At 49.1% G+C, this 19902-nt stretch overlaps 2 protein-coding genes across 7 annotated transcripts in view; one reads left to right on the top strand and one right to left on the bottom strand.

The window, feature by feature from the left end:
* Positions 1 to 19902, bottom strand: part of Ppp1r16b (protein phosphatase 1, regulatory subunit 16B) — a 95994-nt gene that overhangs the window by 59236 nt on the left and 16856 nt on the right. For all 6 annotated transcript variants that reach the window (XM_008762383.4, XM_017592039.3, NM_001191072.1 and 3 more), the window contains exon 2: positions 8239 to 8587. In XM_008762383.4, coding sequence (XP_008760605.1) covers positions 8239 to 8488 — 250 coding nt within the window. In that variant the 5' untranslated portion in view covers positions 8489 to 8587. The remainder of the gene's footprint in view (positions 1 to 8238; positions 8588 to 19902) is intronic.
* On the top strand, positions 293 to 6274 carry LOC120101775 (60S ribosomal protein L13-like). The gene has a single exon (XM_063285126.1). The coding sequence runs from the start codon at positions 4444 to 4446 to the stop codon at positions 5074 to 5076; it is 633 nt and encodes a 210-aa protein (XP_063141196.1). The 5' UTR covers positions 293 to 4443; the 3' UTR covers positions 5077 to 6274.

Below are 19902 nucleotides of genomic sequence, written 5' to 3'. Positions count from 1 at the left end.
ATCATGGCCGGAAGCAGGCAGCAGTAGCTGAGAGCTCACACAGTGATCGACAAGCACAGGCAGAGAGAGCTAACTGGAAAATGTTACAGGCTTTTGAAACCTCAAATCCTGCACTTAGTGAAACCTCCCAAATACACACACACACACACACACACACACACACACACACACACTCACTCATGTGAATACCTGCACACTCACACACACACCCACCACTTCTAATCCCTCCCAAACAGTTCCACCAACTGGGGGCGGGGCATTCGGATATATGAGTCTACAGGAGCCATTCTTTTTTTTTTTTTTTTGGTTCTTTTTTTTTTTTTTTTCCGGAGCTGGGGACCGAACCCAGGGCCTTGCGCTTCCTAGGTAAGCGCTCTACCACTGAGCTGAATCCCCAGCCCCTACAGGAGCCATTCTTATTCAAACCACCAGTGTTTGGTGGCTCTCTAGTGCAAAGCAGAGGTCAAAGCAGGCCAGGCAGAGCATGGCGGTAAAACCTTATTGGAGACACTACTGGAAACTTCACAGGTTTTTATAGCCTCACATTCAACAAATCAATAACCCAAGCTGTGGCCAAATGCTTCTATACATTGATAGCATGCACTATTCACATTAGGCAAATAACCTGAGGGCTAGCTCAGAGGGCAGTAAGAAGAGAGACTGCACAGAGGACAGCACGCTCAGACTCCCATACAGAGGCCGGCATTAAAAAGCTATCTGCTGGGGGATGAGGTCAAAACACATGGTGTATGTGCAAAAGAAAAACCCCAAATCAATAACTGAGGGAAGCTGGGCAGAGTTCGGCCTGTAAATCTCATTATGCTAAATATTTAAAAAGAAATGTCGACCTATCAAAAATCTGATTTCAAAGACTCTATGAAGACAAGATAGAATCTCTGACCACATTACTCAAGAGCTTTTGTCATTGTGACCTCCAGCCTCTCAGGAACCTCAAAGTGGCCACGTCGTATCAGAGATCCCAGCTAGAATGACCCAGCAAAGCAGGCTCGGCCTTCCCACAGAAGATAAAAACATTAGTGGGCAGGCAGTTGATGAGTTCCTATCGTGTGGAAGAAACATAGAAACCAACAGGGTACAACTCTGAATTAAAGGTCGAAGAGAATGTACCCCTAGATTTTTATTTCTTCATTCGTTTCATATTTAATTTTTAATTTTTAATTGTTTAATTATGTATGTGTGTCAAAGAGTCCCGGAAGTGGGTGTTGGGTCCCCTGGAGTTGGGAACCACCTGACATGGGGGCTAAGAACTGAACTCAGGTCCTCCTCGAGAGCAGTCGGCACTCCTAACTGCTGAGCCCTCTGTCCTGTCCATCTGTCTGTTTTTGAGACAGGGTCTCACCCAGCCCAGGCTGACTTCGAACTCACAGTCCTTCAGTCCCAGACTCTGCACACCAGGATTACAGGTATACGAATGCAGTAGATACTCATAACAGACCCCAGCCGAACAGAAGCTCTCCAGGTTCTCAGCGGTTAAGTGAAGAAGCCCTCGCAGTCCACCCCTTACTTAAACTTTCTTTCATGCACCCCATGGGAAAGCACCAGGTACTTCCAACCTAAAGATGGAGCTATTACCCGAGGCTGCTGGTAGCCATTGTACGTGTGAGCTTAACTTCTTAGCGCTTCCCTTTTCCTATAGTTTTGGAACATTCTACAAGGACGCGTTATTTTTAGAATGAGAGGAAAAGAAAATCTCCCGTTCAAACATCACCAAAAATGAAAGTCAGAGCCATTTCCTTCAGATTAGCCAGGGCTGAGAGCGGATGAGGGTCTTGTAACCTCCAGCTAACCTCCAGCAGGCAGCCTTTTTATTATTGTTGTTGTTACGCTGTGGGGTGTGTGTGTGTGTGTGTGTGTGTGTGTGTGTGTGTGTGTGTTCTATGCCACGGCACACACATGGAGGTCAACAGGTCCATTCCTTCCACCCTGTGAGTTCTTGAAGATCAAACACAGGCTTAGTGGCGAGTGCCTTCTCCCTCTGAGCCATTTTGCCAGCCACAGAACAGATCTTTAGGACTGCTTTACAGATTTAATTTCTGCATGTTTCATCTAAGTCAGCTTCCACTGCCTTGGTGTGTGGAAAACAACTGAGCTGCGCCCATACAGTGAGGCACCACAAGGCCAAAAGAAAAAAGTAAACACACGTAAGCTTCAACCTGGCAGGTTTTCTAAGGCAGAGGCAGTATTGTCATCTTCTCGAGCCTGGTCACGGATTTGGAAGCTTAGAGAGGCTAAGTTTGCAGGGCTCTGTGGGGCTTAAACATCAGACCCAGGACTCAGCTGTGTCTCTAAAACCTTCCCCTTTAGCTGAGTTCGCTTTTCCCTGTAAAACAACCACTCATCTGAGGCTGTGATCTGTATTCCTTTGGGTTGTATGAACCCTGGTGTTTCTGCTGGCCATAGGCTCTTGACTTTTGGGGTAGCTAGACCTCTTATCCCCAGCCATGGTGGTTCTGCCCGCTCTAAAACCCCTAGAAAACCAGTCATCTGTTTCTTAATAAGTTACATAGACACGAGCCATGTGACCCAGCAACTCTTTTCCACACAAAAATGTTCCACACAAAAGTGGCAGATAAATGTCCATATAAAAATTCGGACGCCACGTTTTTGGAAGCATTGGTCATCAATCCAAAGTGGCGAAGAGCCACACATTCAGCTTTTGGTGAGTGGAAATTGACGTGGTATATCCATACAATGGAGCACTATAAGGTAGAAACAAAGGAGCAAATGTTCACAGTACAACCTGGCCAAGCTCAAAACTATTCTACTGAAAGAGGGAAGGAAGCCAATCATAGAAGCTCATACACTGATCATTCGTGGTTGTCTGGGACTGGGAGTGGGACCTAGGGATGATTCCACAGGAGCAAGAAGTGATGAAGTTCTAAGATTAGCTGGGTGCAGAGCTCTGGGGTGTTGTGGAAAACCCCGGAACGGTTAAAAAACGGGCAGCGTGTCTTATGATATGCAAATGAGACCCCAAGTTACTTTTCCAAAATAGAGTTTGACTACCCAAGCTTCGGAGAGCCGCTGTGAGGATCAGGAGAGGTGGCCTATGAGAAGCAGCCGGCCTGGTGCACAGCACCTGATAAATAGTCATGAAGGTGAGAGTCAGAATGTATAATGAGGAGAGCTTGCGCAAACGTGGAAGAGTAGATACCACAGAAAGAACAGCCTCTGCCGCTTCCCCACCTCTTACCACACCTCCTCAGCATTTTCCAGCTCAAGTCATCCCTCAACTTAATGTGGCAGGTGCGTTATTAACAAGCCCATGTGGAGAAACTGAGACCTGGAGAAGTTGGGTTGCCGTCCCCGAAACTCGGTAGAGCTGAGAGCTCGATTTAGAAGGAGGAACTGCACTCTAATTCCCTGGCTCTCTCCCCTGCCTCCATGAGACACAGCTAGATACCGGGCTTCTATGGTAGTGATGGCTTGGGTGTCCAGAGGCCCGTGGATAGCTCTCCTTCTGGACTTAAGTGTTAGGGAGGTTAGTCCAAGAAAGTGTATCAGGAGGGAACCACACACCTAGAGGTGTAGAGGAGGTGAAAGAACTCAGGGAACATGAGGGGAGCCTGGAGGAGGAGTGGAAAATACTGGGAATGGTAAGGATGGGGCTCAAGTGGGTCCAAGGTCAGGGACGTTAGCCAAAGAAGGACTCCTTTTCCAGGGGAACAACTCACACACCACCCACTGCAGGTGGGAAGGTTGACTCAGGATGCTATGAGCTCAAGGGGATGGGGAGCTGCCACCCCGGGCTCCCACACTGCTGTGAACATACGCCAGCTCAGCCAGTCAGGCACACGGGGCTCTGTCAGGCTGCCAGGAAGCTAAGCTGAGCTCAGAGAGTCCAACAAGAGCTGACTGATGGCAGCCTCAAACACATCCACCTGTGCACCCCAGGGTCCCCGTCCCACAACCCCCTACCGCGTCTCACACACCACGACTATCTTCTCTGGTTCGGATTTAATGACTTGGATCCAGCGCTCAACCCTGTTTCCACATTCATCTAAGATAAATACTTCAGACTCCTTCTCCAAAGTTCACTGGGCACAGACAAGACTACTAGGGACATTTTAAGGATTCTGGTGAAGCCAGGTGCAAAACGTTACACAGTGAACGGTTCAGGTCAGCTGTGCCGGGTGCTTCTGGCAAACATAATCGCAAGACCTCGTATAGGGGGAGGGGTGAAAACTAGAGTCACGTGACAGGGATTCCAGGATGTCATTACTTGCATAAACGCTTACGCAGATAAGAAGATCTGTGGGCCTGGTAGTCTACAGACAAAGGAGAAAAACTACCATAAGGAAACAGTGGGGAAAGAAAAAGAGGAGGGGACCTATTGCTCTGCACACCTCTGTATTGTTTAATGCTAATAAGAACTCGTTTGTGCCCTTTCCGCTCGGCCGTTCTCCTGTACAGGAGGCAACCATGGCGCCCAGCCGGAATGGCATGATCCTGAAGCCCCACTTCCACAAAGACTGGCAGCAGCGAGTGGACACGTGGTTCAACCAGCGGGCAAGCAAAATCCGCAGACGCAAGGCCCAGCAGGCGAAAGCTCGCCGCATCGCCCCTCGCCCCGCGTCGGGTCCCATCAGGCCCATCGTGAGGTGTCCTACAGTTAGATACCACACCAAGGTCCGGGCTGGCAGGGGCTTCAGCCTGGAGGAACTCAGGGTGGCTGGTATCCACAAGAAAATGGCACACACCATCGGCATCTCTGTGGACCCAAGGCGAAACAAATCCACTGAGTCACTGCAGGCCAACGTGCAGCGCCTGAAGGAGTTCCGCTCCAAGCTCATACTTTTCCCCAGGAAGCCTTCTGCTCCGAAGAAGGGAGGCAGTTCTGCTGAGGAACTTAAATTGGCCACGCAGCTAACAGGACCTGTGATGCCCATCCGGAATGTGTACAAAAAGGAAAAGGCCAGAGCCATCACGGAAGAGGAGAAGAACTTTAAGGCTTCCGCCAGCCTTCGCATGACCCGAGCCAAAGCCTGGCTCTTTGGCATCCGAGCAAAGAGGGCGAAAGAAGCCGCAGAGCAAGACGTTGAGAAGAAAAAGTAATGTGCGGTTGGAGAGTTGTAATAAATTTTCCATAAAGCAAAAAAAAAAAAAAAAAAAAAAAGAACTCGCTTGTATGAATTTGATGATTTGATGTGTCTTTTTAAGCATCAAAGTCTTTCGGCCTGAAGAACCATTTAAATGATCGCTGTTCTGATACAGGGTTCAGAGAAACTTTCAAAGGTCAAGGATGTTTGGTTGCTGGTTCTGTTGAGACAGGGTCACATGTAGCCTGGGCTGGGGCCTTGAACTCAGTATGTAGCTGAGGATGACATAGACTTTCTGAGCTTCCTGCCTCCAGAACTGCGATCATGGGCGGGCAGGCAACACTACTACGGGTCCTGCGGATCAAACACGAGGCCTCACACTGGCGAGGCAAGCCCTCCGCCCGCTGAATGGCAAACATCTCGAACTATTTCTAATTCCTGCCACACTTTCTTGAAGCCAAGCCTTCCGTGCTCCGTGACACAGATTTTAAAAATTGAAACCGGACAGGCAAAACAAATTGTTCAAGGTCATAGGCTAGGAATGGGGCGGAGTGGTGTCCTTGAACTCCAAACCGTGCCTCTTCGAAGCAGGGCACTTGATTGTCAACGAAGAATGATATTCGGGTAGTGGGCTGGAAGATGTTACCTCCTGGCTGGCTGTTCCCAAGGCCCCTGCAGAGGCCCCTCGGAGGGGAAATGGGGCTTTCCAGAGAAGTGAATAACTGACAAATTGGGAGAGAGGAGTCGGTGAACTGCCACCCCTACCAAAAATTAGACCTCGTCATGAGGAAGCCACCCCCTGAGTGGGATGAGGGCGCCACGTCACCCAGCAAACCAAATCACATGTGAGAAGGAGCCTCAGGGCCGCAACCGCAGCCTGAGCCATCCTGCCTCTCAGGAGGCTCACCCCAGCTCTCACCTGAGCAGTTCAAATCCCAGTGGTCAGGACCCTGTCCTGCTCATGTCCTAGAGGCGTGAAACTCTGAAACGCACAGGATGATATCCTAAGGACAGGACCCCAGGTCAACATATGCTCGCTCTGTTCCCTGGGTATAGGCTGCAGACAGTGTGGGTGTAATTCCTAGCCTATCTTCTCTTTACAACCCACCCCGCAAGGTCCTGTGTGTCAGTTTCTATGTGGGACATCATGGAGGCACCCGAAATGTTTCCAATTCCCATGGCTAGGGAGGCCCAGCCTTCAGCTCTTCCACTGACTATTTTAGTACCTAATACCATCGAGGATGTAGACGGGTCCAGCAGACACAGACAGGCCTCTCCAGGGGTAAGGCAGATGCTATTGAGTGGGCAAAGGATCTATGCACAAATTTCAGCCATAATAAGCAAGCATATGCCTATGCACAGAAACAAGGGGCCTGACCAAAGTTTGGGTCCCCCAGCCACCCTGGCAGAAGAAAGTCAACCAGAAAAGCCACAGGGTAGTATCCTAGGGGCTTTGGACCTGTTAGACCATCTGGATCAAGGTTCTAAATCTCTCTGACTCAAATATCCCCATCTGTAAAATGGGTATTATTAGCCGTAACCAGTACATGGCAAGTGTGCAACCTGGAAGCTGTGTGAACTTGCATTGATTATGATATTTGCACTGTGGAAAGTGAAACCATCCTGGACCATGTGGTGTGTACTGGTCTCTGCTTCCAGAACTTATGGAAATTTTGTGACAATATAAACCACACATTTAATGAAACAAAAGATAAACAATACGGTTGGCTATGGTGGCTTTCAACTTTAATCTCAGAACTCAGGAGGCAGAGGTAGACAGATCCCGAATCTGAGGTCAGCCTGCTCTACAAAGTGAGTTCTAGGACAGCCAGGGCCACACACAGAAACTCTGCCTCAAAAAAAAAAAAAAACAATATATATTATAATATAATAAAACATATCAAAAAAATCAATAAGCTAGCTGTGGAGGGTCAAACCCACCATCTTAGCACTTAAGAGGCAGGAGGGTCAAGAATTCATGGTCATCTTCAGAAACAGAGACCAGCCTGGGCTACTTGAGAGCCTGTCTCAAAACTCAAAAAGCAACGTTTCAAGAAATTCACAGCCACGTACTTAACACGAGGGGCCATGTGCAGGATACCTCATGGGTATTAACCAACTGAACGCTTACAAGGCCTTCATGAGGATGCTACTGTCTCCCCCATTTTATACAAGCAGAGTCTAAGGATAGACAGCAAAAAGAACTTCTCTGTACCAGGGTCACATAGGGACCTGCACAACCACTTTTAGACCAGAACGTCTACCTTCAGGGTCTAGATACATTATAAAACGTTTATTATTTTTATTTTATGTGTATGGGTGTTTGTCTGCACGGTGTGTCTGGGCCTGCGGAGGTCAGAAGAATATCGGATCCCCTGGCAGTTTGTGAGCTGCCATGTGGGTGCTGGGAATAGAACCCAGGTTCTCTGCAAGGACAGTCAGTGCTCTGAACCTCTGAGCTATCTCTCTGGGTTCGCCCAGGAGAGCTCTTAATCACCCTCCAGCATGAACAAAGCAGTGGAAAGTGAATTAAGAACGGGATCAGGGATGTGACTCTGGGATAGTGAGCTGCCTTGTTCTGCAAGATCCTGAGTTCCTTCTCAGTGTGGCAAAGAAGACACCAGAACAGCATGCCAGGGGCCGAGTGAGGACCAGAAGGACTTGGAGAAACTGCAACATCCTAGCATTCTGGAGTATCCAGCTGGGGTGGGGGTGGGGGTGGGACTAGATGCGATACCACGTGCTCATTACTCTGCGTGCAGAGCACCAGTGCCGCAGGAAGCAGACTGTCAGTAAATATTTGTGGGAGGGAAGGGAAATTGTTATTGTATTCATTAGCCAAAAGCTGGACTCATTGTCTCCAAGAATGAAAATAGCTGTCTAAGATAAAGCTGAGGTAGGGATGGGATGGGGGTCCGGTGGGGGTGGGAAGGCTGTGCCCAATCCCAGCTCCCGAGAATCAGAAGTTCAAGGTCATACTACGTTGCATTACAAGTTGGAGGCCAGCCTGGGCTACCTGAGACTGTCTCAGGAGTTGGGGAGAGGTCTTCCCTAGGGCTATCCCTTTCCTAATGTGGACTGATGGGATGGCCCACACTGGACCTCAGGCGCAGCTGTGTATAAGCTTTTGCCCGCTCGCTCGTGCACAGCCTGTGTCCTGGAGAGCAGGGGACCTTACCTTCTTCAGCGTCATTCCTCAGTGAGGCCTCCAGCAACGCTACACTGGCCTCGAAGGACACCTTCTTGCGACGTCCACCGGTGCTACGCTTCCGCTCATGCTTGCGCTTGCGATGAAGCAGGTCCTGCTCATACTGTGCCCACTTCTTCAGCTGCTGAGCCCGGCGCTTCTGGGCTGCGCGCAGGCGCTCCAGTGTAGGCACCTTCTCCAGCAGCTGCAGCTCTGTGAGCAGGTCCACGTGGCTGGCCATGGCCCCGCACCTGCCCTTGCTCTGTCTGGGGCTAGCACCGTGAGCCCGGGGCCAGGGGAGCACAGGGGCTCCCGAGGGGCTGGAGCCTCATGGTGGGGCCTGCAGCAGGGAGAAAGACATGGAAATGGACTGGTCAACACACATCACATAGCATAGAAAGTCACCTGACCTCCCGCAACGGAGTTCAAAGCTCTTTTGAGGTTTTCTATTTGTGCCAAAAGTGAAAGGGCAGATTCTTAGAGTGGAGTCCCAGTAAGGCCTGGGCCCTGCTGTGAGCTGAGCCAGTGGCGGCCACTCACATTGAATTAATTACAGTAAATAAAGTCCAATCTCACTGACACATCCAAGCGCAGACTTCCTAGTGGTTTCCATGTTGGACACCGAGATAGAGGCCATCCTACTATTCCAGAAAGTTCTGTTGCATGATGGCACTTGCTCACCTCTCAAACCACAGTTAGCTAACAAGAGCCTGATCTTTGTAGCGTTATTGTTCAAAGGGATCCTACTTCAAGAAATAAGTCATGTGACACTGGAAACCAGAGGGTATCTTGGAGCTCAGGACACCCTAGGCTGCACACTATGGCCACAGAAGGTATGGGGAATAGGGCTCTGCAGTAGAGCACTTGCCTGGCAGGAACCAAGTCGGGGTTCCATCCCCGGCACCCAGCATAAACAGGATGTGGAAGTGAATGCCTGTCATCCCAGCCCTGAGGAAGTAAAGGCAGGAAGATCAAAAGTTTGGGGTCATCCTTGGCTACATAGTGAGTTTGAGGCTGGTCTGAACTACATGAGATCCAGCCTTTTAAAAAATCAGCCACAAATATGGAAGCCAATCATACACATGATGTCCGGCACTTGGGCTTCTGTGGTTTTGCTCGTTATGAGGCGTGCTGTAATGAGGATAGACAAGAGGATGTAAGGTGTAGCTGTCATGATTCTCAAAGTACGGCCTGGGCACCCTGAGGGGAACCCCTTCCAAGGCTTCCACCAAGTCAGAACTATTCCCCAACCTTTTCCATTCACGTCTGTCCCTGGTGTGCAAGAGTCCTCAAGCTGCCCAGACGTGTCCTAGATTAACACAGACATGCTGTGACATTCACATGTAAAGCCCAACATAAAGAGATGTGCAAAAACGTAAGCAGCAACTCCTCCCTCTCTCTCTCTCTCTCTCTCTCTCTCTCTCTCTCTCTCTCTCTCTCTCTGTCTCTCTCTCGGTTGGTTTAGGACAGTTACTTTGATTTTCATCAAAATGTCCAGCATTGTTATAACACCCGATGAGTTTATATATTTTTTACATTTAGTTAGTTCTTTCTTTCCGTCATGAGGGTTCTAGGGATCAACCCCAGGTCATCAGGCTTGGTGGCAAGCACGTTTATCAACTGAGCCATCGTGTCAGCCCTCAGTTTGGAACTGTGAGACTGTCTCATAAAATCAAAAACATTAAAAATAAACAATTTGCATAAACAAAAGATTTTTAGGATCCCGAATGTCAGCAATTAAAGTGCTCCCGAACCCAAAAGTTTGCCAACTATTGGACCTGGAAACTTTTGGCCGAAGTCTCCCAGAACACATCCCTTGGAGAGCCTTCAAAAGAAAAGAACGCACATGCCCTCAGAGGTGAAGGCCAACTGGGCATCACATCAGCACAAACCTGTGCGTTCTCTGAGGCAAAGGAACGAGGTCTTTGCACAATCACTTGAAGCCTCTTGGAGACCCAATTCCTATCTGCAAAATGTTCTATCCCCTCCCAGAATTCCAGGGTAGTCAAGGAACTGGCCATAGTTGTACATCTACTAGCAAAGAGAATGGGACTCAGAGGAAGAGAGATGGAAGCATAAAGACAGAAGACCCTTGACCCACCAGGTAAGGCTGTCTTGGGCTTCTGGGAGACACAGAAAGGGGCAGGTCCACATTTGTGGAATGCAAAATGGCCACCTTCTCAGGAGTCAAACGAGCCTGAACTTTGAACTTTGAGAACAGTGACATGGCCCACCAACTGCAACTCACACTCTTCAGTGTTCCAGATTCTTGCTTATATATGTTTCCTCTAAAGTATTTCCACTAGTGCATACCGCCACAGCAAAATACCAACAGTTCCTTAGCTATAAGCGCCCCTCCTAGGAGCCACCCAACATCTCTCCTAAGCACCCCCAAACCCACTCACATCCTAGCCCATGGTGCTAATCTGTTCTTCATCTCTAGGCTTTTGTTCAAAGGACAATATAGAAACAGGAGTAGGAAGCAAGCAACATCATCCGATACCACTCCTTTGAGGGTCATCCAAATTATCATATTTATCAACAGTCTGTTCCTTTTTTATTGATATCTAGTAGTCCACTGCACATTAATTTGTTTCCCCATCCAGCCACTGGAAACGATCTGGGCTGCGTCCAGTTTGACGGGCAGGTTTTGTGAAGGTATAAGTTTTCCTTTTTCGAGGGGGGAATGCCCAAATTCTACAATCGTCAGGGGCTCTGGTAGTTGCCCCAGTTGGTTTTAAAGAAATTGCCACTGTCTTCTCCAGAGGGCTTGGGCATGGATGAGCAGGCCTCCCTGGCATCTCTCAGTGTTGTCCCTGCTCTCTACTTCAGCCACTGAAACAGCTACTGTGGCTGGGATTTTTGAGCATATGGGATTCAAAGGAATGCACCAACACACAATGTCATGGTGACATCAGGTCCCACGAGCTGGAGGACCAGATGCTAATTTTGCCTCTCTTTCTTCAAGTGAACACCTGCCCCAAGGACCAGCATGATTCAGAGACGGATGGGAGACCAGCTCTGCCTTCTGGGAGGTTCCTGCCTGTCAGTCTACCTATGAAGCCACCCCGTCCTCTCAGCCACTTAAAGTAGGCACCATCAATGTTGTCTTTCAGATAAAGAAAACAGAAAGATGAAACCATTTACACAATATCCCACAGCTAGAAAATAGAGGAGCTGTGGTCTAGGGATGTACCTTGGTTGTTGGCCTGCTTCCTAATACACATGAAGCCCTAGGGACGGGGCTGCCCAGACCAAAGGGATCAAGGAAGTTTGAGGTCTGTGAGATGCACTTTCTGACTACAGGCCAGACTTAACCAGCAAACCTCCTGTGGTCTACTCATGTCTATCAGTCTGTTTGGGTTTAGCCCACACCATCCTCAACATCTCAATCAATTATGCATATTTAATACTTGGAGTTTTTAGATCCAATATCAGACTTTTATTTTTTTAGAACACTTCGACATCTGGCCATGTGGACTCACACTGCAGCCACCAAAAGGTGCAGAGAAAGTCTGTGCCCTCTAATGATTCAGAAATGAATGGGGAACCAGCTCTGTCTTCTAATTTACCCCAGTCCATATCACCATCCTACCCAACCTGACCTCACATTAACTGTCCGGATCACTAGTTCCTGTAGTCACTGAGTCTGGAGCCTTGTGTTAGGCAGAGGGATGCAGCAGCCTCCAAACATTAGAGATCCACTCAGCACAACACTGACCAGAAGGCAGCTGTTTACACCTCAAGGCATGAACATGCCTGCAGAGCTGTCCAGCAAGCACTCGGCAAAAGTGTGTAGGATTCTAGGGATTGGGAACAGACAGCACGCTTACATCACTCCCTGAAGAAGAGTTTCCACCAGTGTTGAACCCACCTAAGTATTCTGTTTGGTGTCTGACAGGGCTATAACTGCACACACATCCGCTTCATTATCAACAGTGATCACACACTGGGTAGGAAGGCCCCAAAACATGACAATTGAGGGTAGGAATAAACCATGCCATGCAACTGCTTGCCAAAATGTCTTCCTCTTCTCAAACACCTTCTTAGCTGGGTATAGAAGTGCATGCCTGTGATCTAGCACTCAAGAGGCTGAAACAGGATGGCTCCCGTGAGTCTGAAACCAGCCTGAGCTATATAGTCAAGTCCAAGATAGCCTGGGCTAATAGTATGAGATCGTAAATAAATAAATAAATAAATAAATAAGTGTATGTCAAAAAAGAAACCTTCCTCAGTCATCGTCTCAACTGGGAGTTCTAAGCATGGAAAGAGAACCAACCAACTCCAGTGAAGAGCCACTGTTTTATATATGCAATACACATTAATAAAAACTATTGAAACCAAACCTAGTAGAATAGGCCTGTAATCTCTCCTCTCCTCCCCTCCCTTCCTCTCCTGTCCTTTTCTCTCCACAGGAACCTGAGATGGGAAAATGGCAAGTTCGATACCAGCCTGAACAAATTTGCAAGACTCTGTCTCAAAAGTAAAAGAAAAAATATCTGAAGACACAGCTCACTGGTAGAAGGCTTGCAGCACGGGCCTTTGCAAACAACAGAATATACCCTTTTCATGCCTTTCTTTTTAAATCTCCAAAGGTTTCTGAAGAAAAGAGCATCAGTCTGGTGCTCATAGGCAGTAACATCTGTAGAGCCATGCCAGTCTTTCCCTCTGAGGTTTCCTGCCTGGGGGAGGGGGACAGTGATAGTATTTAAGAAGAAATGTAAAAGCATCATTTGGTTTTCTGTGGATGTTTTCACAGCTACTGTTTATTTATGGAAGTGACATGAAATTTCCTTCTTTATATATATATAAAACTCCATTTCAATCTACAACTAGTGACTTGGTAGTAAAGGAAAATGAATTAGTGACAGAATTCAGTGTTGGCAGGATATGTAAGTCCCTGACATTTGGGGAAGCCGCCTCACGACGACAACTGGTTCTCATGACAACAGTCTTAGAGGAGAACGACTCGCATGGATGGGTTTGGGGGGCGTGTTCCGTGGTTTAGTTTTAGTGCTGGGGGTTGGGGGTAGGGAACCGAAGGCCTTCCATACAATGTGCAAGTTCTGTGCAGCTTACAGCCTCAGTCCTAGAAGCACCCATAGGTACTCAGCAAATGCTTTTCAAGCACTTGCCACACACCAGGACTGTGCTGAGGGATGAGGATACAGCTGGTGAAAGGCAGACATGGTCCCTGTCTAACTGATGGATGGCAAACAGCCAAGCTGGCACATTATGGGCAGCAGCCGGCAGCAGGGCCCTGACTCCTCCCATGAAGTTCCCTCCACAAGCTCCAGACAGACAGAAAGTTTACTGCTTTGCCCTCTTTGCTCTGGGCCAAGCAATTAAGGACAGTCGACCAGCCCCCTGGAGAAAGGTAGGGACAGCATCTCCCAAGAGCAGTAAAAGGGGCCAGGGCACATTTTCTGTCACTTTGCCCCTCCCACCTTACCCCTTGGGTTCCCTTGCAGCACGGCCCCAGGACAGTTCCCTCCTGACTGCTAGTTTTCAGGTGACCTAGTTTCCCCCAATAGACCCACACACCTCCTCCGCCCCCATCCGAGAAAACCCTGCTTGGGCTAATTAAAGAATTGCCTGGTGCAGGCGGACGGCAGCCAGGCAGCGGCAGCCAGGCAGCCGCACCCCCTATGGCCTCCACCCCCCCCCCCAGGAAGGGCTTTGGCCTGGGTGCTGGGAGATCCCAGGAATCCAAGGCTCCACTGAGCTTGGAAGTTGTGGCTTCAAGAGACTCCTGCATCCCAGCCCACACTTAGACAATGGAAACAGTGCAGGTACCTGGCCCTGGGAGAACAATCTTCACGTTCTAAGGGGATCCCCAAAGAGGCCAGGCTTGGAGGTAAACCAATGGAATAGCAATAGCTTAAGCCTGGGGCATGGTGAAAGTATCAATGGACCATCGCACACCCCTGTGGGACCTCAGCTCATAAAGGGACTGGGCTGGGGATATGATATGGGCTCTGTGCAGGCAATGAGGTCATCAGGAAGTGTGTGTGATTGCGAGAGTCCAGGGGAAGTAGGGTGGGGTACTGACTTTTCCCAACATCTGGGCCACATACCAAAATAGCTTAATTGTGACCGACAGGAAGTTTAAGGCCAAGGCATTGAACCCTGGGAGAAACGGGGAACAGGCCACCAAGGTGTCGTCACCTTGCCCCCTAGACCTTGAACCTGCCAGCTGGCAGAATCTAAACTTGGTTCTTCTCCATGCACACACACATCGTTGCTGCCCCGGGAGAGTGGGCCAGTGTGCGCATCTGGGCTCCTGCAGACTGGGCACCGAGAGACTGGCCCTTAAGAAAGTTGACCAGGGTCCTCTGGGGAAGTGGAGCCATGGGGTAACGAGAGGCACAGCAGATGAAAGGCTATTGGTAGGGCTGCTGATCAGGATGACGGAACTCCTGAAGAAGAGTATATTAATGGGGGAGTGTCTCAGAACGCCTTCGTTATCCTGGGCCCTGACTGGTCAGAGGTCTTGGCAAGGGCCTGAGCCCAGATAGGGATTGGTTCTAGGGTAGGCAGATGTCCTAAGTTGGCTCAACCAGAAGTTTCCTCTTCCTTCTGCCTGACAAGCCAGAAGACTGAAGTAAAGGTGCTCTGAAGGCAGTCTCGAGATGAAGCCAATGCCTGGATGGTACAGGAGATGAAGGGGTCCTCTGATCACTACGACGCTGGATCCCAGCTAGCCAAACCAACACACCCCATGCATTATGTAACCCAGTTCCTTATAACCCAGAATAAACATGTGGCAAGGATGCTTGTAAAGATGCAGGGCTAGGGACCCCAGGAAGGGCTGTGGCCTCTGGCAGAAGACCATTATCAATATGTGGACGTTCTCCTACAAAGGCTATGACGCAACAGGTCTAAGTGAAGGGCCAGCCTTGAGGAAGGGCAAAACCAACAAGGTTGGGTTCCAACAGTAGTCATGTCTGTTGACTTGCACACACACACACACACACACACACACACACACACACACACACACACACACACACGAGCAGCTGATTGACACTTCTTTGGAATTGAGGCTACTGGTTTGAGAAAAACAACATGCCGGAAGGTGAATTCAAATTGAAGAGACTTTCAAACATGAGTCAGAGAGAAAGAGTTTCAAAGTTCACACTGTGAAAATGTTCGGCTCCCCCCCCCCACGCCCCCCCCCCCGCACCCTCCCTCCTGTTCCTCAGCTATTCTTTTCCACAGTCTTGGCAGGCACCGGAGGAAGGGCCACACGAGTGCTTTCCTCCCCGTGTTTCCTGCATGGCTGAGCATGAGGGGAAAAGGAAAACAAAACAAACAGCCCGGTGCCTCCTCCCAGCTCTCACTCGGGACCTGCTTTTTCTCTAAAAGGATGCACACCCCCGCCCTCCCACAATACAGCTGAATAACATCACCCTCAGTACAGAGATTCAAGATGCTCCACTCGTGAGCAAAGAGACTTGCTCCAGATATCCGAATTAGAAATCACCCCTGTCCCTCGGGCCCTGTTTTCAGGGGACTCGGTGCACTGGTTGTCCTACTCCTGCAAGGATGACCCTTTTAGGCTCTGGGCACAGTCACCACTCACAGGCCCCCTGGTTCTAAATCTGAAGAAGGATCAGGGACCCCAGGGAACTGCTCCTCAACTCCGTTTCTCCCAGACATGTTACTTCATTCAGACCTCTTAATAATGGATCTGACCGTCTGCCTGAAGCCCATTTACAGGGTTTCAAAGTTAAAGTCAAGAGGAGGGAGGCAGAATTCAGAATTCTGGAATAAAGAATAAAGAAAACCGGAATAAAGAGTGACCAGATAACCCAGGGACCTGGGCTCTCTCTGGAGATGAATCATGGTCAGCTCTGGGACACCAATGACCTTTACTTGGACTAATCGAGGACACTGGTTGCTTCAGCCTCAGTCAGGGTCAGGCTTGTGGACAGGCAATATAGAGATGCCATCAGCCTGGTCTGAGGGAAAAACCCTTCTAATGCAAAATTAGAGGCCAGCCCCGGAACAATGTCGGGGTCCCCCAGAACTCAGTAACCAAAGAGACAAGAATCAGTCATGTGGCAGACAGGTTTCCCAGGAGCCCCAGTCCTGGCCGGACCGGGAAAGCATCCAATCAGAGTAAGGATTTTGCTGCGCATGTCTGGAGCCCCACGTCTGACAACACAACCTGTCAGGTCCGTTTCAAACAGATGATTGGTTGGTGTTTGGCATTGGCTCTGCATATAAAGGTAAGATGGCCTCCCTAGGCTTCCAAGGGGTCGATTTCAAAGGGGTCGATGGTTCAGTGGATACAGGAAGCCCATGAACACATCAGTCATCCACACTGAGCTTCCCATTAGACACGTGAACCCTGAGAAGCCAGACCACTTGTAGGTAAGAATGCCAGTGTGGGGAGGGGCCCGGGGGACAGATACAGAGGCCAGGGATACACAGACCTGATATAATATCTGTGAACGTCCCATGTGGTCCCATCAATCATAGTCACCAATTTCCCAAAGAAGCTTATATAACAGCTACGTAGAGGGAAATGGGAATCATATTACAGACACAGTTCCTCCAAGGTTGGGGGTGTGGAACCCCACCCCCATCCCCTGTGCAGGAACAGAAGAAAAAAACTTCCTCCCAAGCTGGAGGATCATTTTCAAAGCAGGCCACCTTCGGCCACAGAACACCCTCCCTGATCACAGGTCATTAAACAAGGAGCGCCTGTTAGGACTGTCTAACTCACCCCCTCTGCACCCCTCCCTGCCCTCTGACATTCTTGACCAAGCTTCCTTCCTGTGTGCCAACTCTTAGGTTGTTTGAGTCCATTTAGGGCAACGTGAGGAGAGAGATTATCAATGGGAATGATTAGCAGCGTCTGCCATGGCCATAGAAGTGAGCGGGGACTATGAACATACCAACTGCAATTCTGGTCTACAGCACGCTTACCTAAACTTAAGATTTCAGTGTCTGCTTTTGCTCCCTCGATTAAGATTCTAGTCCTCGGTGTGGGGCTATGGCTTAGCGAGTAAAACTCTCTGCTCGAACACGAGGACCGGTGTTCTGATACCCAGAACTTACACAAACAGTGCTCTGGAAGGGCAGCCAGGGGTTCCCTAGATCAAATTGCCCAGATGAACTAGAATGCTCTAAAGTTCAAGTGAGAGGCCCTGTCTCAGAATATAAGGTAGAAAGTGAAGACACCCAACCTCGTTCTGGCTGCTTTTGGTTGTCAACTTGACACAAGCTAGAGTCATCAGAGAGGAAGGAGTCTCTGTTGAGGAAATGCCTCCATGAGAACTCAATTAGTGAACTAATGAACATGAGAACTCATTCTCAATTAGTGATCAATGGAGAAGGACCCAGACCACTGTGGGTGACGCCATCTAGATTCTATAAGAAAGCAGGTTGAGCAAGCCATGTGAGGCGGACCATATAGAGCCCTCCACGGCCTCTCCATCAGCTCCTGCCTTCAGATTCCTACCCTGCTTGAGTGCCTGACCTGAATTCCTCCAATGATGGACCATGATAAACTGAGTAAATTCGTTCCTCCCCAACTTGATTTTTGATCATGATGTTTTCACTGTAGCAACAGAAATTCTAAGATGAACCTCTAGCTTCTACATGTGCCATATACACATTAATACGCACACGCGTGCGTGCACACACACACACACACACGCACACGCACACGCACGCACGCACATGCACACGGGTGCGCGTGCACAAAGTCAGTTTAATATTCTAGTCTTTTTTTTTCTTTTTTTCGGAGCTGGGGACCAACCCAGGGCCTTGCGCTTGCTAGGCAAGCGCTCTACCACTGAGCTAAATCCCCATCCCCAATATTCTAGTCTTAAAAGGCTAGAATATTATCAAACCAGATAGAAGGACCTCTAGAATCCCAGGACACTATTTGAACAACATAGAATCACTGTCACTTCAGAGGTAGACAGGACCCTAACCCACTCTTGTGGATAGAATGATCTCGGCTCCATCCCACTAAGGAGCTGAGGGCCAGGTTCTAGAAACTGACATCCTGAATCAACGACAGCAAAATGGCAGCACATACAGCTGACTGCTCCCTCTCCTCAGACTATCCCTGACGCACAGAGACACAGCATGTTGTGGAGGGTCCATTCTTAAAGGGTGAGAGAGCTGAGGCCCTGACACCAGCTAATATCCCTCTCAACCCAGAGATCACCTGCTTGCCCATCCCCAGCACTGTGGGATACCCAGCCTTTTTAACAAAGAGAAAGCACTGTGGTCCAATCACTAACAGGACTCCTCTCTCCACTGCAGACCCCTGGGACACAGCCCTGGAGAGCTGTTACCCCTACACCCACACCCCTTCCCCCTGCAGCCAGAGGCGAGCTTAGGAAGTTGCTGGGATGGGGATTTTTACAAGACTTCTCATAGGAACTATTTGCTGAGGTGTGTGAAATAGCTCTGGAGACACAGTTAAGTTTGAAGAAGGTCATACCGGAGGACAGGATAAGAGAGGCAGGAGCCAGAGTGACCCAGAGTTGATGGCAGCTCTCTGCGAGTCGGTGGCAGATCTGGGATCCAAATGCAAAGTTTGTGCACCAAAACAACAGCAGGACAGACTCCCAAAGCACCCTGGGCGTTTTAAAAGATCCTCCACAGGGGTTGGGGATTTAGCTCAGCCGTAGAGCGCTTGCCTAAGAAGCGCAAGGCCCTGGGTTCTCGGTCCCCAGCTCCGGAAAAAAAAGAATCCCCCCCCCCAAGAGAGGACGCCAAGAAACAACAGCAGCTCCCCCCATTAGCACCCCTTCCCCTATCAAGCTCGACTGTAACACCTCTTGGGAGTGCTGCACTAATATTCTGAAGCTCGAGGTATTGTCTCCATTCCAAAGAGGAGAAGACTAGGCTGAGGCTATAGTTCAGTTGGGAGGGCATTTGCCTAGCATTCCCAAGGCCCTGAGTTCAATCCCCGGCACCCCGTGAACATCTATCTGCAGCCTTAGCATATTGGAGGGAGAAGCTTTGGAGTTCGAAGCCATCTTTGGCTTGATATCAGCTTTGAGAACAGCTTGGAATGTACGAGACCGGCTCAAAACAAAACAAAAACAGAAGGCAGACTGGGAAAGGTTAGGGCACTTGTAAATAGAGCTGGGTTCCAGCTTCTCCGTGTTAGTATCTCTGCCTTATCAGCCTGCCATTTGTTTGATGGGCCGGTGCCTGGGCCATTTGCTTGGCATTGTTTAATATTGTCCCCTACTTGAAAATAAAAGGGAAAAAAGAAAGCCAGGCAAAGATGAGCTCAGAAGTCTGAGTGATGTAAGAAAAATTATTCTCGTTCCGTTTTTTCGTTTTGTTTTGAGTCAAAATCTCGTGTAGCCCAGGCTAACCCAGAACTCAGTTTGTAGCCAAAGATGAATTTGAGCTCCTGATTCTCCTGCCTCTGGCTCCTGAGTACTGGGATCGCAGATCTGTCCTGATACTTGACTAAAAGAGGGATCCTTGGGCGGGTGGTCGAGGAGGAGAGCACCCTCATAGAAGAAGGGGGAGAGGGAATGGGATGGGGGTTTATGGATGGGAAACCAGGAAAGGGGATAACATTTGAAATGTAAATAAAAACATCCAATAAAAAATAGAAAGACTCTTAAGGGAAATAAATAAAGTCCACATCAAGGTTTTTTTTTTTTT

The sequence above is a fragment of the Rattus norvegicus genome, chromosome 3 (genome assembly GCF_036323735.1).
Source record: "Rattus norvegicus strain BN/NHsdMcwi chromosome 3, GRCr8, whole genome shotgun sequence".
Classification (NCBI taxonomy): domain Eukaryota; kingdom Metazoa; phylum Chordata; class Mammalia; order Rodentia; family Muridae; genus Rattus; species Rattus norvegicus.
This window is presented reverse-complemented; position numbering and strand designations above follow the sequence as displayed.